The sequence below is a fragment of the Ipomoea nil genome, unplaced genomic scaffold, assembly GCF_001879475.1.
Source record: "Ipomoea nil cultivar Tokyo-kokei standard unplaced genomic scaffold, Asagao_1.1 scaffold0873, whole genome shotgun sequence".
Classification (NCBI taxonomy): domain Eukaryota; kingdom Viridiplantae; phylum Streptophyta; class Magnoliopsida; order Solanales; family Convolvulaceae; genus Ipomoea; species Ipomoea nil.
The window spans coordinates 1022469-1046833 of record NW_017617301.1 but is presented as its reverse complement, the minus strand read 5'-3'; the positions used below and the strand labels follow the sequence as shown (position 1 = coordinate 1046833).

General features: G+C 41.9%; 1 protein-coding gene across 1 annotated transcript; it reads right to left on the bottom strand.

Moving 5' to 3' along the window:
* Positions 1-1611: 1611 nt before the first annotated feature.
* LOC109178846 (MOB kinase activator-like 1A) lies at positions 1612-3352 on the bottom strand. The gene is made up of 7 exons (XM_019328397.1): positions 3324-3352; positions 3072-3120; positions 2811-2919; positions 2420-2513; positions 2214-2347; positions 1962-2125; positions 1612-1872 (listed from the first exon to the last, which is right to left on the bottom strand). The coding sequence occupies exons 1-7, from the start codon at positions 3350-3352 to the stop codon at positions 1612-1614; spliced, it is 840 nt and encodes a 279-aa protein (XP_019183942.1).
* Positions 3353-24365: the final 21013 nt, after the last annotated feature.

Here is a 24365-nt window from a genome sequence, read left to right as displayed (position 1 = left end):
CAAGATAGACCCTGGTTCATGGTATAATTTGTCGCAGGGATTAGTATATGAAGAGCTACAAATTGAGACAAATCATTCTCAGAAACCAATAACAGAAGAGGTGAAAAAAATGGCAAGAATGGAATTTCAAAGATACCTGGGAATTATGGTAACTAAAAAGTGAAAACAGATTAAAGGCCATGTTTGGTTATTGACGGATCAGCTATTTTTTGACGGTTTGACCATGTCAAATCGTCAAAAAAATCATTTGGTTAGCAGCGATTTGCTCCAAACCCTGCTTAGAAAATGCCCCTATATATATATATATATATATATATTAACTTAAACTAATGCATGAGGAGCCGAATTTCGGCTCCTCAATGGGCAACGAATTAGTGGAGCCTTGAGGCTCCTTCCCACTTTACCCACTGATGTAGGACGGTTGGAAAAGTGGGAATACAAGAGGGAGCAGCTTGCGCAGTTCCCTTCTTTTTTTTTTTTTTTTTGTTTTTTTTTTTAAAAAATTATTATTATTATTATTATTATTATTATTATTATTATTATTATTATTAATTATTATTATAATGTATATCCTTATAGGTCATTTTAAATGTTAACCGCTAATCTAAACAGTTAATTTTACCAAACGTTTTTTTATAAACCGCTAATACAATCTGCTGGTCAAAACCAGCTAATACAATCCGCTATCGGATAATCGCTAACACAACCCGCTACCGCTAACCGCTGATAACCAAACAAGCCCTTTGTCTTTTATCCATGGCCCACTACAGATGTAGAAGTGGTTTAAAATCTGATGTTTAAGCTGCCCATGTGCTCTCCAGACTCCAGAAGATTAAACCATACAAACAACTAGTTTTTGCAGGCAATTCCAAATATTGAAAACCAGAAAGCCTGCATCTCTCTCTACTCTTCCCATGATTGAAAGGCAGGCAATCAAAGAGCATAATCTGTCATGTCTACAATGGCCTTGCAGAGATCCAGTTTCTTGACACCTTCCAGCTATGGTGTTAGAACACACACCCACATTCTTCCTGCATCTTACACAATGTGAGTCTTTTCCAGCCATGTTTCTCCTTTTGCATGAATGAATATTCATATTCACTGTTGTTTAATTTGTTCTTTTTTGTGTTTAGAAGGATGATGAATTGTAGTTCCTCCCCGACGAGCAATCGAGAAGAATTGTTTAAACCACATCAACTGCAAACAGTTTCTCCATCACATCTGCAGCTTCCCTCTGAAAAGCTCATTCAGGACAAAAGATTAGAGTTTGGGCAATTCGTGGCCCAGAAATGGTGAAAGCCCCCGGTTTCTGCAACATTGACAGCAAAACATTGAGATATGGTATATAGCATTAGCCAAATCGCCCGTAGACAGGGCATTTGGATTGCCAAGGCCAGTGGTGAGGGATTTTATATACCGAGGCCAATGTCACTCAATTGGGCTATAATACACACTGAAAGACTGAATACAATTAATTTGCTAGTCTAACCAATGGCCTTACAAATCTATATATTCTCTCTTATATTTTCAACTTGAGACTTTTAACATCCATAATAACTTGATGCAGCTCATGTACAGGTGCTGACTTAGTCTTTGTACATGTACACAGAATCAACAATTCTGCACAGCAACTGCACAGAAATCTTTGAAAACTTCAAAAGAAAAAATAAAACGCCAGAAAACAATCAACATTTGCTCGAAAACACAAACGAAACAATGAACTGAAACCAAAATTCCTTGTATCATTCTGCAGCTAAAACAAACTAATGAATGGAATGACAAACAACAATTAAGATGATCCAAAGCTTGCAAAATGGATTCGACGAGCTCATAGAGAGGTGCAAGCTCGCCCTTGTCGATTAACTGGAACTCCTACATTCGATCAACCCAAGTAGGCAAGGCGTCAGGATGACAGAAAAGCACGTGAAGAAACTCGAGGCGTTTTATTCAAGAAAACTCACCCATGTGAAGAGAACAAAATGCTTGAAGCAGGTGTTAAGGTGAGCTTCTTCTTTCAAACTCACAATCTTCTTGAAATGTGAATGGTAGATATGAGCATATACGCGAAACAGCCTTTTAAGCACCGTCTTCACAATATCCTGGAAATTGGCTGGAAACGGAGCACCTGTTGCACACAAGGAAACGAGCAATCAAATACTGTATAATCATGAAAAGCTCGTTTCAGCCCTGACATATCGATAGAGTGTACACACCTAACTTTTGAGGAAAGATTGACTCGTCGTCTAGCTGTTTTTCAACCCAATCCATCAAATAATCAACATATTTAGGAGCAGAAACCTCGATGGGTCTCTTTATAGCAACTCCATCAGCCCATCGATACTCATACCTTCCCAAAAACAAATTAATTTGAGAACATGCCATTATATTGTATCACGAGAGTGTAAGCTAAGAAGCATACCTCGGGCCTGCATTCATTGTTGGACAGGTTGTTGGAGTGCAGAATTCAGTGAGAGTGCCATACAATATATTCACTTGGTTAAAGAAATCCACAGCTGTATACAATACAGACTATTAAGCTCCACTAAAAGTGCTTTTCTAGACCACACTAAAAGACTGAATCCAATCAATTAGCTAGTCTAACTCATAGCCTTATAAACTTATATGTGGGACTCAACGGGAAATAAATGCACATTCTACAAGTTATATGGATTATGAGATGCTCACTTCAACAACATCTTATACAATAGATATACCAACTAGAACAACAAACAAAATTTGAATTCCAATATGCAAATTGACACTATAAGTCAATAGACAAGAAGTTTCATAGGAAGAAAGTAATATATTACTGTTAACAGCCAGCCATTCATTAAGATCTTCCCCGGGCGGAAGACGCACCACTTCCCTCAAGTTTCCACTCCCCAAGGTTTCATGAATATGTTTCTCAAGTTCTGCACCCTGAATTAAACCAAAATACAGAGATTAAACTCAGAAACTAAGGAAAAACAATGAGAATGAAAGGACATAAAACCATAACCAACCATTTTTTTTTTTCTAGAAATGAAAAAATATTTATTGACAGAACATAAATTCCAAAATCCATTGCCAACCTTGCTTCCTGATGGGGCACCCTTTTTGGGACCAAATGTCTTCTGGTTTCTGCAAACACAATAAGAAATACAGCAAAAAGCTTTATATATATCAACATTGCCCTAAACATACATATAACTAACAAGCTAGCAAGAAACACCGAGAATGTAATCAAGCCCCACAGCTAAAGAAAAACAATAGAAACCCAAACTGGCAAAAGGGAAAAAGATTATTTTTTTTTAAGTTTTAGTACTCCCCATATATGAATGTACCTGCTGCTCCCAATGCCAAAGAGACTCATGGTTGAGAGCACAGAGCGCTGGGGTGATTTTCTTGAGTTCAATTATGAGGAAGAGCCAGCTATATATCTTGCTTGGGAGAGTTGGGTACGAAACACAGACTGGCAATGGAGAGGTCACGCCGGACATCAACAAAGACGACCCCTTTTTTCCATTCTTTCTCTCTAAAGCTGTGTTTTTCTTTTCTCTCTCTATATATGCGTGCATGCTTTGTGTGTATATGTGCTAATGTTCGTGCAGGCAGAGCCAAGTGGTGTTCTTGTAATGCCATCGCGCAGCCAACCAACCAACACTTGTGTATGCACCAAATATGATTTACAAAACGGCACGGAAATCTTGTTTAGAATGCTTTGATGAATGAATGAGTACACACGTTATTTCATCAAAAGTTTCAATAATATTGTTGACGTGAGTATTGTTATTCGGCAGAACTTCTGGTAAAGTTCTTTTGTACATCAAGCATTACTTCTTAGTGATTAAGTATTGTTCATGAAAAAAAAAAGTATTGTTCATGTGAAGGGGAAAATGCTAACACTCTTATTTAGGTGACAAGTATTTTTTTTTAAACTTATTCTGAGAGGAATCTAAAGTCTAAATTCATGTAGTTTTTGAATTTTCTTTGAAAATGAAATTTGAACATGTAGTATAAACAATGTGATTATCTAAGTATTGTTCATTTGAAAGAGAAAATAATGCTAACACTTTTATCAAGGTGGTGTATTCTTTCAAAAAGTATTTATTACCTTTTGACAGGTACTCTTTCTTTACCAAGACTATATGGTCTAATGGTACCCGGGTTGGACTTCCATTTGGAAGCTTGCGAATTCAAGTCTCAGTGGGGGCGTTATTGGTTCGAAGCAACTCAGTAACGAAATAGAACAAGTGGAAGCACTAAGTCAAATACATGTGTGAACACAAAGTACATCAAAGGTGTTATTAATTGAGTTGGAAAGTGCCTTGTTACTAGTTGAGTAAGCTAAATGATCTTATGTTCAAATCCCATCTTGAGTAAATATTTTTAAGCCTGTGACGAGGTAGCTTAGCTAAGCTGAAGATGTTGATGACTAAGTAGAAGATGGTTGATGAAGTAAGAGAAAAATATATTTGGAAACACATTTTACACCAAAGCTATTACTAATTGAGATGGAAAATGACATGATGAGTTATCTAAATGATCCCAAGTTCAAATACTAGTGCAAGCCTTTTTGTGACGAGGCAAGTGGTAAAGAAGCAACTCAGTATCGAAGTAGAACAAGTGGAAGCACTAAGTCAAGTACATGTGTGAACACACCTTATATCAAAGGTGTTACTAGTTGATTTGGAAAGTGCTTTGTTAATCAACCCATATGTTCCATAGTTCAAAGTTCAAATTATTGCAGGAAATTTGGTATTTCGATAGCGGATGCTCTCGACATATGACCTAGTCTAGTTGAGTTCAAAAGTGTCGAAGGACCAAAAGTAGTTTTCAGAGGAAATGATCGATACGAAACAAGCAATTCAAACGAAGCAAGCTGGGAATGGCACAGAAAGCTAAATCATTTGAATTTCAAAACCAAATCATTTGAATTTCAAAACCATTAATAAATTTGCGCGAAGCAAGCTAGTCGACAGTTTACCCAACATTGTGTTCAAGAAAAATCAATTTTGCGACGCATGCCAGAAAGGAAAACAAATCAAAGCGTCATTCAAATCCAAAGCGCGTCATTCAAATCCAAAGCTCAATAGTCAACATCAAGATCCCTAAGTCTACTGTACATGGATTTATTTGGTCCAGTAGACCCAGTAAGTTTAAGTGGTAAGAAATATACTTTGGTTATTGTTGACGATTTTTCGAGGTACACATGGATGATATTCATCAAGAAGAAAAACGAAGTTGAATCAAAGTTGTCAGAGCTACTAAAGCAACTACAAGTCGAGAAAGACATGAAGATTGCAACAATTCGAACCGATCGAGGAACTGAGTTCGTGAACAATATCATTCAATCTTATTGCAACTCACAAGGGATTTTTCGCCAATTATTTGCCGCACGAACGCCGCAACAAAATGGCGTAGCAGAAAGAAGAAATATGACACTCAAAGAAGCTGCACGACTCATGATATCAGCCGCCGAGCTACCAAAAAGATTTTGGACAGAAGCTATCAATACGGCATGCTACACTCAAAATCACAGTCTAATCCATAAGTCCTATAACAAAACACCATATGAGTTATGGAAAGGGAGGAAACCCAACCTCACCTATTTTCATACATTTGGTTGTAAATGCTTCGTACTTGTTAATGGAACGTCTCATTTAAAGACTTTTGACGAGCGTGCGAACGAAGAAAATTCTTAAGATATTCATCCACTAGCAAGGCGTGCAGAATATTCAACAAATCAATGATGGTGATGGAAGAATCAATTCACGTCGTGCTCAATGAAAACCACGACAAGAAAGACAATGAAAATGGAGGTAAGTGTGAATTAAATAATCCTAACGAGATTTTTGAAGATAATATGTTGCAGGATTTCGAAGAAGTAGGTGACACGGATAATTATCAATTTGAAACAATACCTAACGTGACACCAGAAGAGCCACCAACAACCACAGCCGAAGTTGCACCCGAAGGAATATCCGTGAACAATTCACAACAAGTGGTATTACAACGAGTAGAAAACTCTGAGAATGCAATAAGTTTTCAACCTGATTGAAAATGGCTCAGAAATCATCCACATGAGTTAGTCATTGGAAATCCAAGAGACGGAGTTAGAACACGATCATCTACGAGGGATGCAATGTTCTCGTGCTTCCTATCGTAACTAGAACCGAAAGAAATCGATGATGCTCTAGCCGATCCAAGTTGGATAGATGTAATGCAAGAAGAATTGGATCAATTCAAATGCAACAATGTATGAGAACTTGTTCCAAGACCAACGCACCAAAATGTAATCGGCACCAAATGGGTCTTTAGGAACAAAGCAAACAAAGATGGCGTTATTGTTAGGAATAAAGCAAGATTAGTCGCAAAGGGGTACTCGCAAGAAGAAGGCATAGATTTTGATGAGACATTTTCCCCCATCGCAAGACTCGAAACAATCAGAATATTCCTAGCATACGCAGCCCACAAGAATTTCACCGTATACCGAATGGACGTAAAAAGCGCATTTCTAAATGGCTTACATGAAGAAGAAGTCTACGTTGAGAAACCACCCGGATTTGAGGTAAAAGGCACTGGTGATCAGGTCTACAAACTAAAGAAGGCATTGTATGGGTTAAAACAGGCTCGACGAGCTTGGTACGACACCTTATCAATGTTCCTAATTAGTTGTGGATTCACCAAGGGCCTAGTCGATAAAACCCTCTTTAGAATCCAAGAAAATAATCACATTTTATTAGTACAAATTTATGTTGATGATATTATTTTTGGAAGTATTAATAAATCCTTGTGTGAAAAGTTTTCTAAGCTCATGCAGAACAGGTTCGAAATGAGTATGATGGGTGAGTTGAACTACTTTTTGGGACTTCAAGTCAGACAGCTCAAAGAATGAATTTTTATAAATCAAGCCAATTATACAAGAGATCTTATCAAGAAGTTTGGCTTAGACAGAAAATCATCAGTTAAAATTCCAATGAGGGCGTCAAACGGTTGGACAAAGATAACGAAGGAAAAGACGTGGATCAAATGATGCATCGAGTAATGATTGGATCATTATTATACCTAACCGCGAGTAGACCAGACATATCTTACTCGGTTGGTGTATGCGTAAGATTTCAATCAAAGCCGAAAGAAAGCCATCTAATCGCAACAAAGAAGATCATTTGTTACATAAAATGAACGATAAATGTGGGATTATGGTATCCCAAAGAAGGTGATTTTACACTAACAGGCTATTCAAATGCAGATTTTGCAGGGTGTAAAATCAATCGTAAAAGTACCTCAGGGACATGCCAGTTCCTAGGGGGAAGATTGGTCTCATGGTTCAGCAAAAAGCTAAACTCTATAGCTACGAGCACTGCCAAAGCCGAATATATTGCCGCTGGGAGTTGTTGCGCGCAAATCTTGTGGATGAAGCAACAATTATTGGATTACGGTGTTAAATGCAAAAATGTTAGTATTTTATGTGACAATACTAGCACGATTGCAATAACTCAAAATCCCGTACTTCACTTGCGAGCCAAGTATATCGATGTTTGACATCATTTCATACGAGACCATGTTGAAAAGAAGGATTAACAATCGATCACATTCCCACAGAAAATCAGATAGTCAAAATTCTCACAAAAACGTTTTGTGAATCTCGTTTTGCGACTCTAAGGTATGAAATGGGAATGATCGAAATCAGCTAAGTATTTCGAAACCCTTAATTTCGAAGTTGTGTATGTGTTTGCATGTGAAATTGCATGAAATTTTGTTACTTATATGCTTTATGTGATTTAAATTTGATTTATTTTGTTATGTGCAAAATGAGTTTTATCTTACGAAATTAGGTACGTAGAACTTGCATGAATTAATTGGAGTTTGGTAGGAATATATGATTCAGGGGGAAGAATTGTGATAGTGTTAATTGCCACGTAAGCGGAAAATAAATTAACACAAGACCAATTAAAGCAAATAAATGTCTTTTATTGATCAAGGTGAAGGCCCTAAGTACAATCTAAATGGCTGTTCCGAGTACCGATTGACTGCGGTCGGGATGCTCTGATAACAACCTATCGATCATCCAAAAGTCACCCACACTGTTGCCACCGCGGGTATTTATAGTCGCGAGGCAGGAGACACAAGTCCGGCCGTCCGGCATGTCGCCCACGTAGCAACCACGTGTCGTCCTCCCGGGTGCCCTGCCTGTCAGCACGTAGCGTTGCCACGTATCTCTTCTAAGCTTTCTCGCCTAAGGGCTACCGCTCGGTGGTCGACGACGCCGGTCGGGTGATGCCTGGTCGGGAATCGACCGGGTTCTTCTAAGAAATCCGACCTGCAACCTGCACAAATAAGAACAAAAGGACGAAGGCATGTCGGTCGGGGTATTCCCTACCAAGAGCCCCCCAGCTCGTGCCTTTTTGATCGTCCGGGAAAAAACGGGACGGGATGAAGAAGCCAAACCGCCCGCCGCCAAACCGACCGTCGAGCTGTCATTCCCTCGCGCCACGTGTCGATGACTGCCGGCCTCTGCGACCACAACGGTCACCTCAGAATTTGGAGCGGTCGCATCACGCAAGTGGATTGGTTTCCCGCCCAAATGTTCTCCTATAAATAGGCCTTTGAGGCCCTCATTTGAACTTTTCCCAATCTTCCTGAATCGATCGGTACCCTCAGAGCGTCCCGAGCGAAGCATCTCAGCAGATCGGTCGAGCAACTAGCTTTCAAGCTCTAAAGTCTATTCACTCGGTAAGTTCTCTAGTCCTTAGCATTTATTTCTTGCTTTACGCTTTCGCATAGCCAATTGTAGGCGACAACTAACTTCGACCCAACATCCCGAGTTCCAAACTAACCCCGACCGGCCTTTAGGTAGACCAAATGTCAGACTCAGACAGCCAGAACGTATCGATCGCGGACTATGATGATGAGGTTGAACAGATTAGCGAAGAGGTGAACATAATGTCCTACTCACCAGAGGTCGATCAACGACCACAAAAAGCCCCCGAGCGACGAAGGTCGTCAAGCTCATCTGAGACGTCAGGGTCCAGCTCGAGCGGATCAGGGAGCTCGAGCAGAGATAGCGTGGAGACGTCCATGAGCGGGCAAGATCTCCCAACCAGAGGCGTTCGGGATACGCCGACTGGGGTTATCGGTGATTACCCCTAAGCCGAGCCTCAAGAAGACGACCGGGAAAACGCTGCAGAGCCGGTCGAGGAGGAACCAGCCGACCCGGCAGTACCGGCCGCAGGCGGATTCGAGTTCTTGAACAACGAGAACGTCGAACGTCAGATGAGTAAACTGACGAAAGGAGAAGCGGCCAAGATCGCCGCAACACTCAGCGGTCGGGTCGAGTTCGACACCAGTCGTCAGCTTGGGAACGTCATCGAGGAAAGTGGATCGGGATGCACTACAATTCACTGATGGCCCCGATCACTTTCCCCTTCACAGCTCTCCTGACGGCGTTCCTAGGCTACTATCAAGTCGTCCAGGCCCAAATTTGCCCGAACGCGCATAGGATGATTGCCTGCTTCCCTCAGATATGCGCTCGGCACGACGTGGCCTGCACAATGGAGCTGTTTAACTTTGTGTACCAAGTGAAGGTCCTCTCGGCCTCACACGGGGGCAGGTTTTTGATGACCCAATCCCGGGCCGAAATGTGCTCGATCGAGAGCCTACCCGGGAACAACCGGGGATGGAAAAACAGGATTTTCTCGGTCAAGTATGACCCATGCATCCTCCCGGTCGAGAGGACTTGGAGCACCCATTTCCGGAAAGCTCTCCGGGATGCGGTCACAAAAGATCTCGGGCGAGATCTACGAATACAAGATCTTCCGGATGGCCGAGAGTTACAAGGCAGCCCAATTGCCCGCGCCGATCTACGACCTGACCAAAAAATACAAGCCCGAGCCGATGGGCGTAACGATTGCAAGGGCACCCGCTCGGGTCAAGCGAAAGGATAAAGGTCTAACACTAACCAATTATCCCCGACCCTAACACCCCGAACATTCTTTATTCCCAGCCTAACCAACTTCTTTATTTGCAGGAATGGCCGCAAGAGGACTCGATGATGAAGGCGCGAAGTCCCCCCCCCCAGCTCATACCGGCAACCTCATACCGCTCCCAGCTGATGTGTCGAAGATGACCTCGACCCAACTGGCCGAGAAGCTCAGCCGCGACTTGGTCGAGGTACTCAAAAGTTGTTATCTTGCTTTAATTGCTTAACTGCTGTTGCTCGAGCTAAGTCACTCGGTTTTGCAGGCTTCGCAAGTGGGTCTAGCCCTTCAACGCCAAGCATTATTGGCCAACGAGGCCACGGCATTGAAGAAGGTGGCCGAGCGGCGGCTAAAGGAAGTAGGCGATCTGTCAGCCGAGCTGAAAAAGACTAAAGCGGACCGGGCTTCGGCGGACAAGGCGGCGCAGAAAGCGCTCAAGGAAGCCGCCGATCTGAAGGCCCGGATGGCGGATCCGGCCGAGATGGCCAAGTTTTTCTTCCGAGACGTCGAGACCGGCATCAAGTTCGTCCGGGAGATGCGGAAGAATCTGGTCGGGGACGAGCTGATGTGGGAGTTCGGCCGTTGGGGTTTTAAGGCCGGGCAACGGAAAATGAGAGAGAAGACTCAAAAGAATATGGACGAGGCACTCGAAGGCGAAGACCTCCGACTCGTCTTAACAACTCTTCCGCCGCTGTCCCCGACCCCGGTGAAGCCCCGTTCGGCCGCGAAGAGGGGGTGATTGCTGAGCCAAGTGGGGCTAGTGCTGCCACACTGAGCGATGTGGAGACTACGAAGAAGTAGATTAGTTTCTTCTTCATTTTTGTAAGTGAACTCGATCGGGAGCCCGGTCCCACTTTTGTACCGGGCACATTTCGAAATTAATGTGTAATTTTGCATTTTCTCTTTTTAAACAGATTAACTGGATTAATCAACTGACTAAATGGATTGACTGATTCAGCGATGAATTCAATCAGTAATAACTAGTCATAGTGAAGATTAAAAAAAAGATAACACCACAAAGCCAACGACACAGAATGTTTACCCAGTTCGATACAGTGTGTATCTACGTCTGGGGGACGATCACATAGGCGTCCAATCCACTAAATCATAATCCGATGTACAAAGGTAGATATACAATAATCTTACCCAAGTGCCCCACATAAGGTACATACCCAGTCTACACAGGTTTAGTGGATTGTTGAAGATGGAGAGCTATGCATACAGAAGCCCAATGAAATCCCTTCACTTGGAGAGCCCACTCTGATGCATTCCACTTCAATGACGCTCTTTACAGTTGTTCCCACAACAATGTGATCACAGTGTCCTTTCGTTTAAGCAGCAGTGATTCTTCTCAAGTTCGTCATCTTAATCACCATGAACATGTTGTATTGAGAAGAGGCATGATAATCAAAGATCTGATCTCGTCAAACTGATGTGAAGTGTTTTCTTCTTTCTCAAAGGCGTAACCCTAATTCTCTTCGAATGAGGATACTTATAGTTCCGTCAAAAGAACACTCCTTCCATAGATGTCTTTGATTGTAGATGGTAGGACGTATTTGAAGAATGTAATCTTAAGGATTCGGTCCATACCTTTCCAAAGCAGATACGCTGATCTTCTTTCCAAATCTGACTTCTGTAAAACCGCGTATAGTATTTAGGAAAACAGCTTCCTAAAACAGATCTTCAGTGTCAGTCCTTCTGTTGTTGAATCTGGTTGATCAGTCCTCTGTGGAACAAAACAGACACTGAACTAATCCTTTCTTAGTATGCCATAATAATATTGCCAATTATAAGTTGGGGTTTTTGAACAATTAAAACACTAACAAACTCCCCCTTTGGCTATTATTTGGCAAAACAACTCGACTATATAGAAAGACATAAGAACTGAGATAACTTAGATAGGCTATCATAAAGCCACCCAACATTTGATTACATTGCAGAAATAGAAACACAGCATACAAGTCATGCTGGATCAAAACAAAGTCAAGAAAAACATTCTTCAAAAGGAGGTGCCATCACAAACAATCGCCCAGCCAGGACCAGAAGGTACACAAAAACACAAACAACTCCCCCTTTTTGCCAAAAGAGAGCCAAAGCCAGGTCAAGCGTTGGAGGGAGTCTCACTGTCAGACTTCACAGGAGCAGCAGCCGAGGCCTCAGTCAGGCTTAAACGAAGAAGAACAGTGGCTAATTCTGTACGAGCCCTTGTCAGCTGTTTAGCGATTATGCCATGAATGGTCTCGAGCTCAGAGACTCTTGCCTTCAATTGGATAGAGAGTTGAAGATCTCGTGCATGCGGCGAGTTATTTCCCACTGTATCAGTCTCAGGATTGGAGGGTGCAGTCACCGGTGTAACATCACAGATATGTTCTCCAATCAACAGACGCCGGTCCACCGTGTAGAGAAGGGTTGGACTGATCACCTCACTCGTCATAGGCTCAAGGCCCTGTGATGTAAGAATTCCAAAGATCAAATTAGGAAAGGGCAGTCGTACCTTTTGTTCTCTCGGGTGAATCAGAGTGAGAATATGAGAATAGATCCATGACCCAGGGTCAAAGGACATCTTGGTTCCAATTTTGAATAAGAGACTGGCCAGTGGCTTGCCTACAGTGTGGAAATGTGCCGAAGGGAGCCAGTTATGCAGAGCAAGACGATGAAGAATCACATATTTTGAGGTGAGCTGAGAGCTAGGTAGAGTATCCTTATCACCAGTAGGCCATCTGTCAGCTTGTCCACCTGTGACTGTTTTGGCCACTGCATCCTAGTCAGTGATAGCCTCCTTGCAGGCCATAGTATTCGTTAATCATGTCAGGGCCAAACACATACCATTTCCCTCGAATGAAAACCTGCAGTGGATGCTCTCCAGACAAATTGTTCATCTCCACATTGAGATTACAGTAAAATTCGTATGTGAGCAGCTTGGAATAGGGACAGATGGCAGTGACAGTCTTCAGAAGACCCACTTCTCTCAGCAAGGGCAGAACATCACAGACGGAATTCATCTGGTTTTCATCAACCGATCTTTGAACAATCAGCTCTCTTCGGACCATTGTGGACCACTTGGCTTGAGCAGAAGGAGAAACAAATTGAGGTCTGTAAATGGATGTGTCAGAGCTTTCAGCAGCTTGAACCTCAGGTGTAATGCTCCAACCTCTGGCACGGGTAGCAGGTTTCACTTTTCTGGTGGAAGATGCGGGGACAACATGTGGTTGAGTAGCAACAGAACCCTTTTGCTTAACAGAAGAGCGTAGAGTCTTGAAAACTTGTTGGATAGGTGGATTAGATTCAGATTTGACTGTTTCACTAGACTTCCTTTTTCTTCTCAGGCTGATCTGTGTCAGCATTGTCATCACCTGTCTCAGCAATAACTTTTACATGAACATTCTTCCTCTTAGACCTTCTTGTTTCTTTGGTTGGGGATTGAACAGGAGTCACAGAATGACTGGAGTCAGATACTTGAGCAGAAGAGCCATCAAGCAGATTAGTAACCTCTCGTATTTTAAATTTTGTGGAGTCAGGATGAGCAGTGGCCTCAATGGTTGGAATGTAAGATGGAGGTGCTTGAGACCCATAAACTTCAGCCAGAATCTTATTATCTTCGCTGGAGGATTCAGATGGGTGAATCACTCGATACGGTTGAGGAATCAAAGTAGACGGTAATCTAGCAAAATGTCGCACATGCTCCAGACTTTCACCTAACAATGTGGCAATGTAGACTGGGATTCCACCTGTTTTCTCAGACTTATGGGGGCTTGAGAGGTCAACAGACTCAACATTAGCAAGTAAATCAGAAGGATCATCAGCAGGGCAAATTTCTTTGGGATCAACAGCAATCTCAGCAGATGGCAGAACAATATTATCAGAAGAGAATACAATTAGACTCATATTATTGGGCTCATCAGATGATTTTTCTTTTTCATCAGACACATGCAAGACATCATTTTTCACACAATCAGACTCACTTAACGGCAGGGATGAAGGATCAGCATTCACAGGGGGTTTCTCAGAGATTAAAGTAGATAAGCTTTCAGTATTAACAGGCACACAAGATGGAGTAGCAGAATCATCAGGTTTATCCGGTGAAATTTCAATAGGAGAATCAGAATTGTTTGACCTGTTTCGAAGGATCTCAAGTCTATGTCTTGTCTTTTTTTTCAGCAGCTTCGAGATACAGGGGCTGCGACTCTGCTTGCCGTCGAGAGACCTCAGCAGATTCTAGGACTCGTTGTGCAAAGTGTCGAAGAAATGCCCCGGCCCGATTTCCATCCGAGGGTTCTGGAATAGATATTGGAAAAACCTCATCACTAGCTTCAGAAACCATCATTAGCAGTTCAGTTGCATCTTCTTCAGACCAATTAGCATAAAACTCTGGGTAGTTTGTCATAACAGTCACCAATATCTCATCACGAAGCAGAGGATCAAGCTTGAGTTTCTTCTTCATGGCAAACTGTAATAGCGTCTGGATATACTTAAAAGCCACTTCTGGAGAATGTGTCTTGCTTCCGAGTTTGATGATGATATTTCTTACTGGATCCGCCATTGGAGATTTTTGTGAGAGGAGAAGAACAAATCAAGGGAGGCAAGGATGCAGAGAGAGAGGAAGACTGAGTGCTGAGGTACTCGTAGATATTTTTCTTCTTGGCCCGATAACAAATAGACTTAAGGGTGATGAACACTAATTAATGTGGCTTGTCAAATAGAATGCAGACGCGATTGATTTGACCCAACGATACAGCTTCTTTTCAGGAAGGAAACGGAACCCAAGGAAATTTGAATTTTAAAAAAAAATAGAATCTTTAAGATATCTTTAAGATATATTAGGTTATAGAATCCACTTAACATAATAGAGAGGAGTCTTAAAAAGGAAGACAAATCAAAATTCTAACCCATATACGGAAACCTCCACTCCTCTCTGACTGAGCAACTGCTTTATCAGTCAATTCTGCAAATTCCCAGAGCAGACCTGAGAATTTCAAAACGATTTGCATCTAGAGGCTTAGTCAGAATATCCGCCAGTTGTTTGTCAGTTTGAATATATTCCAATTCAATCTCCTTGGATTCAACCAGGTCTCTGATGTAATGATGCCTGATATCAATATGCTTCGTTCTGGAATGTTGAACTGGATTCTTTGAAATATTAAAAGCACTGACATTGTCACAATAGAGTGTCATAATCCCTTGAGTAAGACTATAATCTAGCAAAATCTGTTTCATCCATACCAACTGAGTACAACATCCACCAGCAGCTATGTATTCTGCCTCTGCCGTGCTTAATGAAATTGAGTTCTGTTTCTTACTTAACCACGAAACCAAGTTCTTACCAATAAAGAAGCATCCTCCAGATGTACTTTTTCGATCATCAATGTTTCCTGCCCAATCAGCATCACAGTACGCGACAAGACTCAGTTCACTGTCCTTGGAGTACCAGAGTCCATACTGCATCGTTCCCTTTACATATTTCAGAATGTGTTTTGCAGCTATCAGGTGTGATTCCTTTGGATCTAATTGATACCTTGCACAGTTTCCAACACTGAACATTATGTCTGGTCGATTGGCGGTTAGATACAACGAACTGCCTATCAGGCTTCGATAGACTGTGTTATCCACTGATACACCGGTTTCATCTTTTGATACTTTTGTGGAGGTAGATATTGGTGTCCTGGATGGTTCACATGATTCCAGATCAAACTTCTTGACTAGATTCTTGGCATACTTTTCTTGTGAGATAAAGTATCCTTCAGAGCTTTGCTTGACCTGTAGTCCTAGAAATTATGTCAGTTGACCAACCATGGACATTTCAAATTCTTCCTTCATGACTTTTACTAACTCGTCAGTGTATCTCTGTAAGGTTGATCCAAATACAATGTCGTCAACATAGATTTGGGCAATGGTTACATGACTTCCAGTAGTCTTTACAAACAAGGTTTTGTCGACAGTTCCCCGTTTATACCCATGCTGAAGCAGATACTGTGTCAGTCGCTCATACCATGCCGTGGGGCTTGTTTGAAGCCATAGAGAGCTTTTCGAAGCTTGTAGACATATGATGGATGGTCTGGATCTTTGAAACCTTTAGGTTGAGCAACATAGATATCTTCGTGCAAATAGCCATTCAGGAATGTTGTCTTAACATCCATCTGAAACAATGTGAATCCCAAAATACATGCGACATCCAACAGAATCCTGATTGACTCGAGTCTAGCTACAAGAGCAAATGTCTCATCATAGTCAATCCCTTCAATCTGAGTGTACCCTTGGGCCACTAACTGGGCTTTGTTCCTTGCTATATTTCCAGCTTCATCAGTTTTATTTTTAAAGATCCATTTTGTTCCAATTATGTTAACACCATCAAGTCTTGAAACTAAATCCCAGACATGATTTCGCTCAAACTGATGTAGCTCCTCCTGCATTGCCTTGATCCACAGATCATCCTGTAAAGCTTCTTTAACATTCCTGGGTTCTATCTTTGAGGTATAGCAAGCAGACCCAGATATTTCTGTCAGATTATTTCTTATTCTGCTCTTGGTCTTCATCCCATCCGTTGGATCTCCAATGATGTTGTCTGACGGATGATTTTTCTGAGTTCTGGTGGGTTTGTCTTTACCTGTACCATTTATGAGATTTGTCTCCTGTTCCGAACTTTCTTGATCTTCATCTGAGGATTCTTGTGATTTGGGCTGACTGTTGCTATCAGTGGTATTTGATTCATTGAGAGGAAGCTTTGTCATTGAATATGTCACTGATGTGTCTACTGATTCTTCTGGACTATCATCTATAACCACATTTACTGATTCCATCACAGATTGAGTTCTCTTGTTGTAGACTCTGTAGGCACGACTGTTTGGAGAGTATCCAAGGAAGATGCTCTCATCACTCTTAGGTTCAAACTTCCCTCTTTGTTCTCTATCAGCCAGCACATAACACTTTGTCCCGAACACATGAAAATACTTCAGGTTTGGCTTCTTTCCCTTCCAGATCTCATATGGTGTTTTGGTCATTCCTGGTCTAAGATAGACCCTATTTACAGTATGACAGGCTATGTGTACTGCTTCAGCCCAGAAGCGCTGCGGCATATGAGAGGCATGTAGCATAACTCTAGCCATTTCTTGTAAAGTTCGATTCTTTCTTTCCACTACACCATTCTGTTGAGCAGTTCTAGGAGCTGAGAACTCATGTGATATACCATGCTCGGAGCAGAAATCTGAATATAGTGAATTCTCAAATTCTTTTCCATGATCACTTCTCAGTCTCTGAACTTTTATTATAGACTCATTCTTTTCCTTTTGAATCCTTATGCACAAAGTTTTAAAAGCCTTGAATGCTTCTGATTTTTCTCTTAGAAAGTATACCCAGCTGTATCGAGAGAAATCATCTACACACACAAATAGAGCAAATTACACTTTTGGTCCTATGACTATAAGGGGCGTGTTAATTTCAGTCCGTGACTTTTAAAACTAACAATTTAGTCCTTTAACTATGTTTTTTTTAGCAAATTTGGTCCTCCGGGCCAAATTACCGGCCAAAATTCGCCGGAAAAACGTAACCCATTTTAAAGTATTTATAATTGGGGGTAAAATGGTCCTTTCACGTCCGTTCTTCTTCTTCCTTGCTGTGCCTTCCGCCGTCGATTACCCAAGCTGCCACGTTTTCCGGTCATCAAACAATAATTCCTCCCGGCCTATAAATTTCTTCCAAGTATGAACAGCCTCCGTTGTCGTATACGCCGCCGTCTTTAGACCTCCCTAACATTATCAAGGCTTGAATTTTACCCTCAATCGCAGAGTAAGGCTCAAAGATCGAAAAATCGAAGAGAGATGTGGATAATCAAGAGCAGCTTCTCATTCATAGCTGGGACAGTGTGTGGAATCTACATAGCTCAGAACTACAGCATTCCCAATACTAAGAAGGTCATCGACTCCGCCCTTTTCACGGCCAAGGACGTCGAGGAGAAGTATCGGAAGCCCACAAAGCCCGGCCAATGATCTTTTCAATTTAATTTCAGGTCACTTCAAATCAATTACTTTTCTATTGCTTTTACACGTAGGGACCAATGCAGTTGAAGATTTATTTGTCAATGTTAATGGAAATTCAACGAATTTAATGGCAAAGGTTTTTGTTTAATATTATTGTGTGATATTTTCTTTCTGTGGAAGCTTGAAATTGAGGTGGAAAATCAAGTTATTATGTTGTTTAATTGCTCTTCATATTTGGAAGAAAATTATAGGCCAGGCATCAAGAAGTTTTTATTGCTTCTGACTTAATTGCAAGAAATATGCAAACGCTATTCATTTGGTGCTCCAGATTATAGGCCGGGAGGAATTATTATTTGATGACCGGAAAACGCCGCAGGCTGCTACGCGCGTAGGATGCACTGGAATCTTGGGTAATTGATGGCGGAAGGCGCAGCAAGGAAGAAGAAGAACGGACGTGAAAGGACCATTTTACCCCCAATTATAAATACTTTAAAATGGGTTACGTTTTTCCGGCGAATTTTGGCCGGTAATTTGGCCCGGAGGACCAAATCTGTTAAAAAAAATATAGTTAAAGGACTAAATTGTTAGTTTTAAAAGTCACAGACTGAAATTAACATGCCCCTTATAGTCATAGGACCAAAAGTGTAATTTGCTCCACACAAATATGTATTTCTTTCCCCCAATGCTTTCAGTCTGTGTTGGCCCCATGAGGTCTATGTGAATAAGATCTAGACATTTCTCAGTGGTGATACCTTTTACTGCTTTGTGCGGAGTTCTGATTTGTTTCCCAATGGCACATGCACCACAAACTTTTTCCAGATCTATTCTGATCTTAGGTACACCTTTCACAGCTTCCAGTTTTATCAGTTTATCCATATCTCTGAAGTTTACGTGACCCAGTCGTCTATGCCAGAGTTTTGATTCATCAGATTTGGATAGGTGATATGCAGTTTCATTTGCCAAAACATAACAATTGTCTGAGGACCGGGTTCCTTCCATGACAAGTTGATTTGCTTTGTCACTAACTCTGCAACAGTTACGATCGAAGCACACATTCCTATTTTGATCACACAACTGACTGATGCTAATCAGATTAGCTTTCAACCCACTAACTAACAGAACTTCTTCTAATTGAGGCAAACCTGGTACATTCAGGCTACCTTTCCCAACTATTTTCCCTTTTTGTCCATCTCCATATGTTACAGCTCCACTGCTTGGTTGAACAGCCATCAGACACTATACATTTCCAGTCATATGTCTGGAACAGCCACTGTCGAAATACCATCTAGCTTCAGTTGTAGACGCAGTCAGAACTATAGTGGGGTAGCAAATAACTTCTGACTTTCTGACCCAAACCTGTCTAGTAAACGGTGTAATAGTCTTGTTCTGATATTTCTCCTTCCTTTGATCTCTGTAGAAAAAATAACATTCTGGCCGAGTATGACCTTTTGTTTGACAGTAGTGACAAATGGGAGTGTAATGTCTAACTTTGACAAGCTTATTCTTGAACCTTGAATAATGAGATTGATGAGTTACTTTGGCAAGGTCAGTATCTGCAGTCTGGTCATATCTCCTTCTCTTGTCAATTTTTTGCCCTGACCGAGATGACTATCCTTGTTCAAAGTTGTGAACTGTTGTGGTCTTAAACATACCCTCTTTGACAAACATAGGTGCATTATTCGAAGATTCACCTCGTTCAAATCCTATACCTTTTTTATCATTAGAATTTCTGCCAGAGTCTAGAATCTTGTCTAAGGTTGATGTGGTGTCCATCATCTGGATATTTTTCTTCAGACCCTCCAATTCTTTTATCAGTTTTCCTTCTCTAGTTCTTATCTGAGTGATGAGATCTTCTTTTATGACAAGGTCTGTATTCAGTTTTCTTAGAAGCTCATCCCTTTGCTTCAGCTCGTCATTCAGATTTTTATTGACTTTCACTAGTTGTTCCCAGCTTGCAACAAGTTTAGCAAATTCTATTTCAAGTTGAGTATGTCTCTCTTCAAAATCATCAGTTGATATGTAAGATTCTTCATCTGATTGGTTTCCGTCTGACTGAATGTATGTAGCTGTAAAGAAGGCTACAAAGTTTCCCACATTATCATCTGACTGATCATTGGATGTTTCCTCCTCATCATCGCTTAATGTAGCTACTGACATAACCTTTTTCCTCTTGAGATACGTTGCACATTCAGCCTGTATGTGATCATACCCTTCACATTCTCTACACTGCACTGACCGGTTGAGGGGCTTCCCTGTGTCTGTGGAACTGTTTCTGTTCTGTCTTGTTCGACCAGTCTGAGATTGATTGTTCTGTGAAAAGGGAGTTGTTTCGGCTTTCTGATATGAGGAGTTATTGCCTTTGTATTGTGTCCTGGTGGGCTGACCTTGACTCTCTCTGTTGAAACCTTTTAATATTTTCTTGAAATTCTTGGTTAGAAGAGCCAAGGTTTCATCATCTATGTCGTCTGTGTCAGATTCTCGATCAACCTCAGCCACAAAAGCCACTGACTTTCCTTTTCTGTTGCTTGCAAGATCGTCATCCGCAAGCACTTCTAGTTCATATGTGTGTAAGCTTCCCATAAGTTCTCCGACAGTCTTCTTTTCCCAACCTGTGTGTTCCTGAATAGCAGTTACTTTCATCCGGAAGCGTTTAGGCAAAGATCGAAGGATCTTTTTGACTACTCTCTCATCAGTGAAAGGTTCACCAAGAATTGAGGCTCTATTCATCAAATTCTGAACCCGACTATGAAAGGTCGAAATGGTTTCCTCTTCATTCATTCTAAGGGCTTCGAATTCTGATAGTACCATTTGTAGCTTTGACTGCTTGACATCACTAGTTCCCTCAAATCCGGTTTCAAGAATTTCCCATACACGTTTAGCTTCTTTTACCCCGGAGACAAGAGTAAAAACAGATTCATGCAGAGATCCTACAATCGAGTTCAAAGCTTTGTTGTTTAGATCAGAGGCATTCATTTCATCGTCTGTCCACGTCTCCATGGGCTTATCTCCAGTGGTTCCATCTGCATTCTGAACAGTTGGACGGCTCCACCTAGTTAGGACAGTACGGTAAACCCTGGTACCTTGTGCTTGGAGATATATATCCATGCGAGCCTTCCAGAAAGAGTAGTTGTGACCATCTAGTTCCGGTGGTTTCATACATGCATCCATCTTGAATACAAACAACCAGCCAACAAACACACAGAGGCACTTCCAAAAGACAGAGAACAATGCAAAACTAAACAAAACAGCCCGTACGGATCAAGTCACTATGTAGACTTAAAAGCTCTGATACCACATGTAATTTTGCATTTTCTCTTTTTAAACAGATTAAATGGATTAATCAACTAACTAAATGGACTGACTGATTCAGCGATGAATTCAATCAGTAATAACTAGTCATAGTGAAGATTAAAGAAAAGATAACACCACAAAGCCAATGACACAGAATGTTTACCCAGTTCGATACAGTGTGTATCTACGTCTGGGGGACGATCACATAGGTGTCCAATCCACTAAATCATAATCCGATGTACAAAGGTAGATATACAATAATCTTACCCAAGTGCCCCACACAAGGTACATACCCAGTCTATATAGGTTTAGTGGATTGTTGAAGATGGAGAGCTATGCATACAGAAGTCCAATGAAATCCCTTCATTTGGAGAGCCCACTCTGATGCATTCCACTTCAATGACGCTCTTTACAGTTGTTCCCACAACAATGTGATCACAGTGTCCTTTCGTTTAAGCAGCAGTGATTCTTCTCAAGTTCGTCATCTTAATCACCATGAACATGTTGTATTGAGAAGAGGCATGATAATCAAAGATCTGATCTCGTCAAACTGATGTGAAGTGTTTTCTTCTTTCTCAAAGGCGTAACCCTAATTCTCTTCGAATGTGGATACTTATAGTTCCGTCAAAAGAACACTCCTTCCATAGATGTCTTTGATTGTAGATGGTAGGACGATATTTGAAGAATGTAATCTTAAGGATTCGGTCCATACCTTTCCAAAGCAGATACGCTGATCTTGTTTCCAAATCTGACTTCTGTAAAATCGCGTACAGTATTTAGGAAAACAGCTTCCTAAAACAGATCTTTAGTGTAAGTCCTTCTATTGTTGAATCTGGTTGATCAGTCCTCTGTGGAACAAAACAGACACTAAACTAATCCTATCTTAGTATGCCATAATAATATTGCCAATTATAAGTTGGGGTTTTTGAACAATTAAAACACTAACATAATGAAATCCGTTTTTTGTCCAACTTATGTGGCTCGTACTTCCTACGTTCTTACTTTTGATTGCATGTATGTCGAGCGCCTAATACCCGACCCCGCGGCCTTATGGCCTGGTCGTGCACATTCCGCCCGAACGGCCAGCTGGCCCGACGAAATATCGACATCTAATGGCCTGCCCGCTCGGGATTTTCCCGACCTTTTGGCCTTGTCGAAAATTCGAAAACTGTTTGGCCTCTTTGCTCGGGATGTTCCCGATCACTAGGCCTAGAATTCACTCGAAATCTGTTTGGCCTCTTTGCTCGGGATGTTCCCGATCACTAGGCCTAGAATTCACTTCCTTCATCCTAGCCCCCACACTATTGTGCGCTTGAGGCACGAGTGGGTGCAATAGCGAAAAGAAGTTGGACGGATCGGAGAATTCTACTGTAGCTCTGGCTTTCCTGATCGGTGGCGTGACCCTGATATCCGTTGAAGAGGAGCGCATTTAACTGGTCGATATATTAGCCCGGTTGAGTTAAGATTAGCTATTAGAGCCAAAATATTGACGGCTATTAGAGCCTAATTGCACACACCTATCGATAAGAACCGAGGGAGAGGTGTTCGTGGAGCGTAGAGCCCCTCTTCTATGTTGATGTTGAAGCTCGATCGGGTAGGTTATGAGCGAGGCTAGGATTACTCTACTTTTAATCAAGATAATGAGAAAACCGATCGGGCCGCCGTGTGCAAACGGTCGAGCAATCACCGATCGTATTTACATTAAGGAAATCCCGTTCGCAGACGGTTAGGAATATTTACAACAAATAATGTACAAACATTTAATCGACGAATAGAGCCCACTCGCAGGTCGAGCCCCCACTTCGCCTAAAATTACAAAAAATAGGCTAATGCCTAAACATAACGAGGTGCTCGGAATTCCAAGTCCCCTCGATTACCCGACCGGTCGTCGTCTCCAGTCGGTATGTCCCCGGCCGTACTACAGCGTTGATGACGTTCGGCCCTTCCCAATTTTGAGCTAGCTTTCCGCCTTCTAAAGGTTGATTGGCTTCCCGTCGGCGTAGGACGTAATCTCCAACTTGAAAATACCGAGGGTTGACCCGGACATCCTTTGAACTCTTAACTCTCCTCTGATACCCAGGCATTCGCCAAGCCGCTAGCTCTCTCTTCTCCTCGACCCCGTCGAGATCCACGACCATCGAATGTTCATTCTCCTCCGCGTTGTAAGTCCGTTCTCGAGCGGTCGGGATCCATGCCTCGATCGGGAGTCAGGCTTCAGCTCCGTAAACAAGGGCAAACGGCGTCTCTAAAGTCACTTCTCTCGAGGTCGTCCGATAAGTCCACAAAACATAGGGCAACTCATCAGCCCAACTACGACCAGCCGAGTGTAGCTTCTTTCTCAGACCTTCTAGGATTGTCCGATTGGCATTCTCCACTTTTCCATTTCCCTGCGGGTAAGCCACCGACGACCGGACATGGGTCGTCCCGATCGTAGCCAAAAAATTCTGAAAATATTGGCTTATGAATTGGCGGCCGTTGTCGCTGATGAGCTGCATGGGCACACCAAAGCGGGAAATCACATTGCGCCAAAAGAACCGAGCACATTGTTGAGAGGTGATCGTGGCTAACGGCTCGGCCTCGATCCACTTGGAGAAGTAATGGATGGCGACAATGACAAACTTTCTTCGACTGGCAAGTTGAGGAAATGGTCTCAAAATGTCCACCCCCACCTTGCGAAAGGAATTGCAGTTGGTACCGGCTGATAAAAGGTGGCCGGTCGTTGTAACACCCTAGATTTTCAAGACATTTTAAGCTTATATAATAAAGGTAATATCTCATTACATCCCAAAGTGTATCATAAGTGTACGGGGTGCTATGCCACACCTGGGCTAGAGAACCCAGGTGCACAGGCTGTCTAACTAATATCCATTGAAACACAATGCATAATATGGCACGCAGGCCGAAAGAGAAACTAATCTATTTCTACGCTCCAATTCTAGCGCGCTCCAGTGCTCTAGTCCTCTGTGCCTGAAAGCCAAATATATCTGTTCAGCGAGAGATGCTGGTAACCCACTCCAACGCGTTGAAATACAATACATATAGAGATATATATAGATATATGAAAACCGTTTTGAGCATGAAGATATATCCTACGAACTCTAGCTTTAAAACCGGGAATGACTCGACAGATAAGGTCAGACACAAG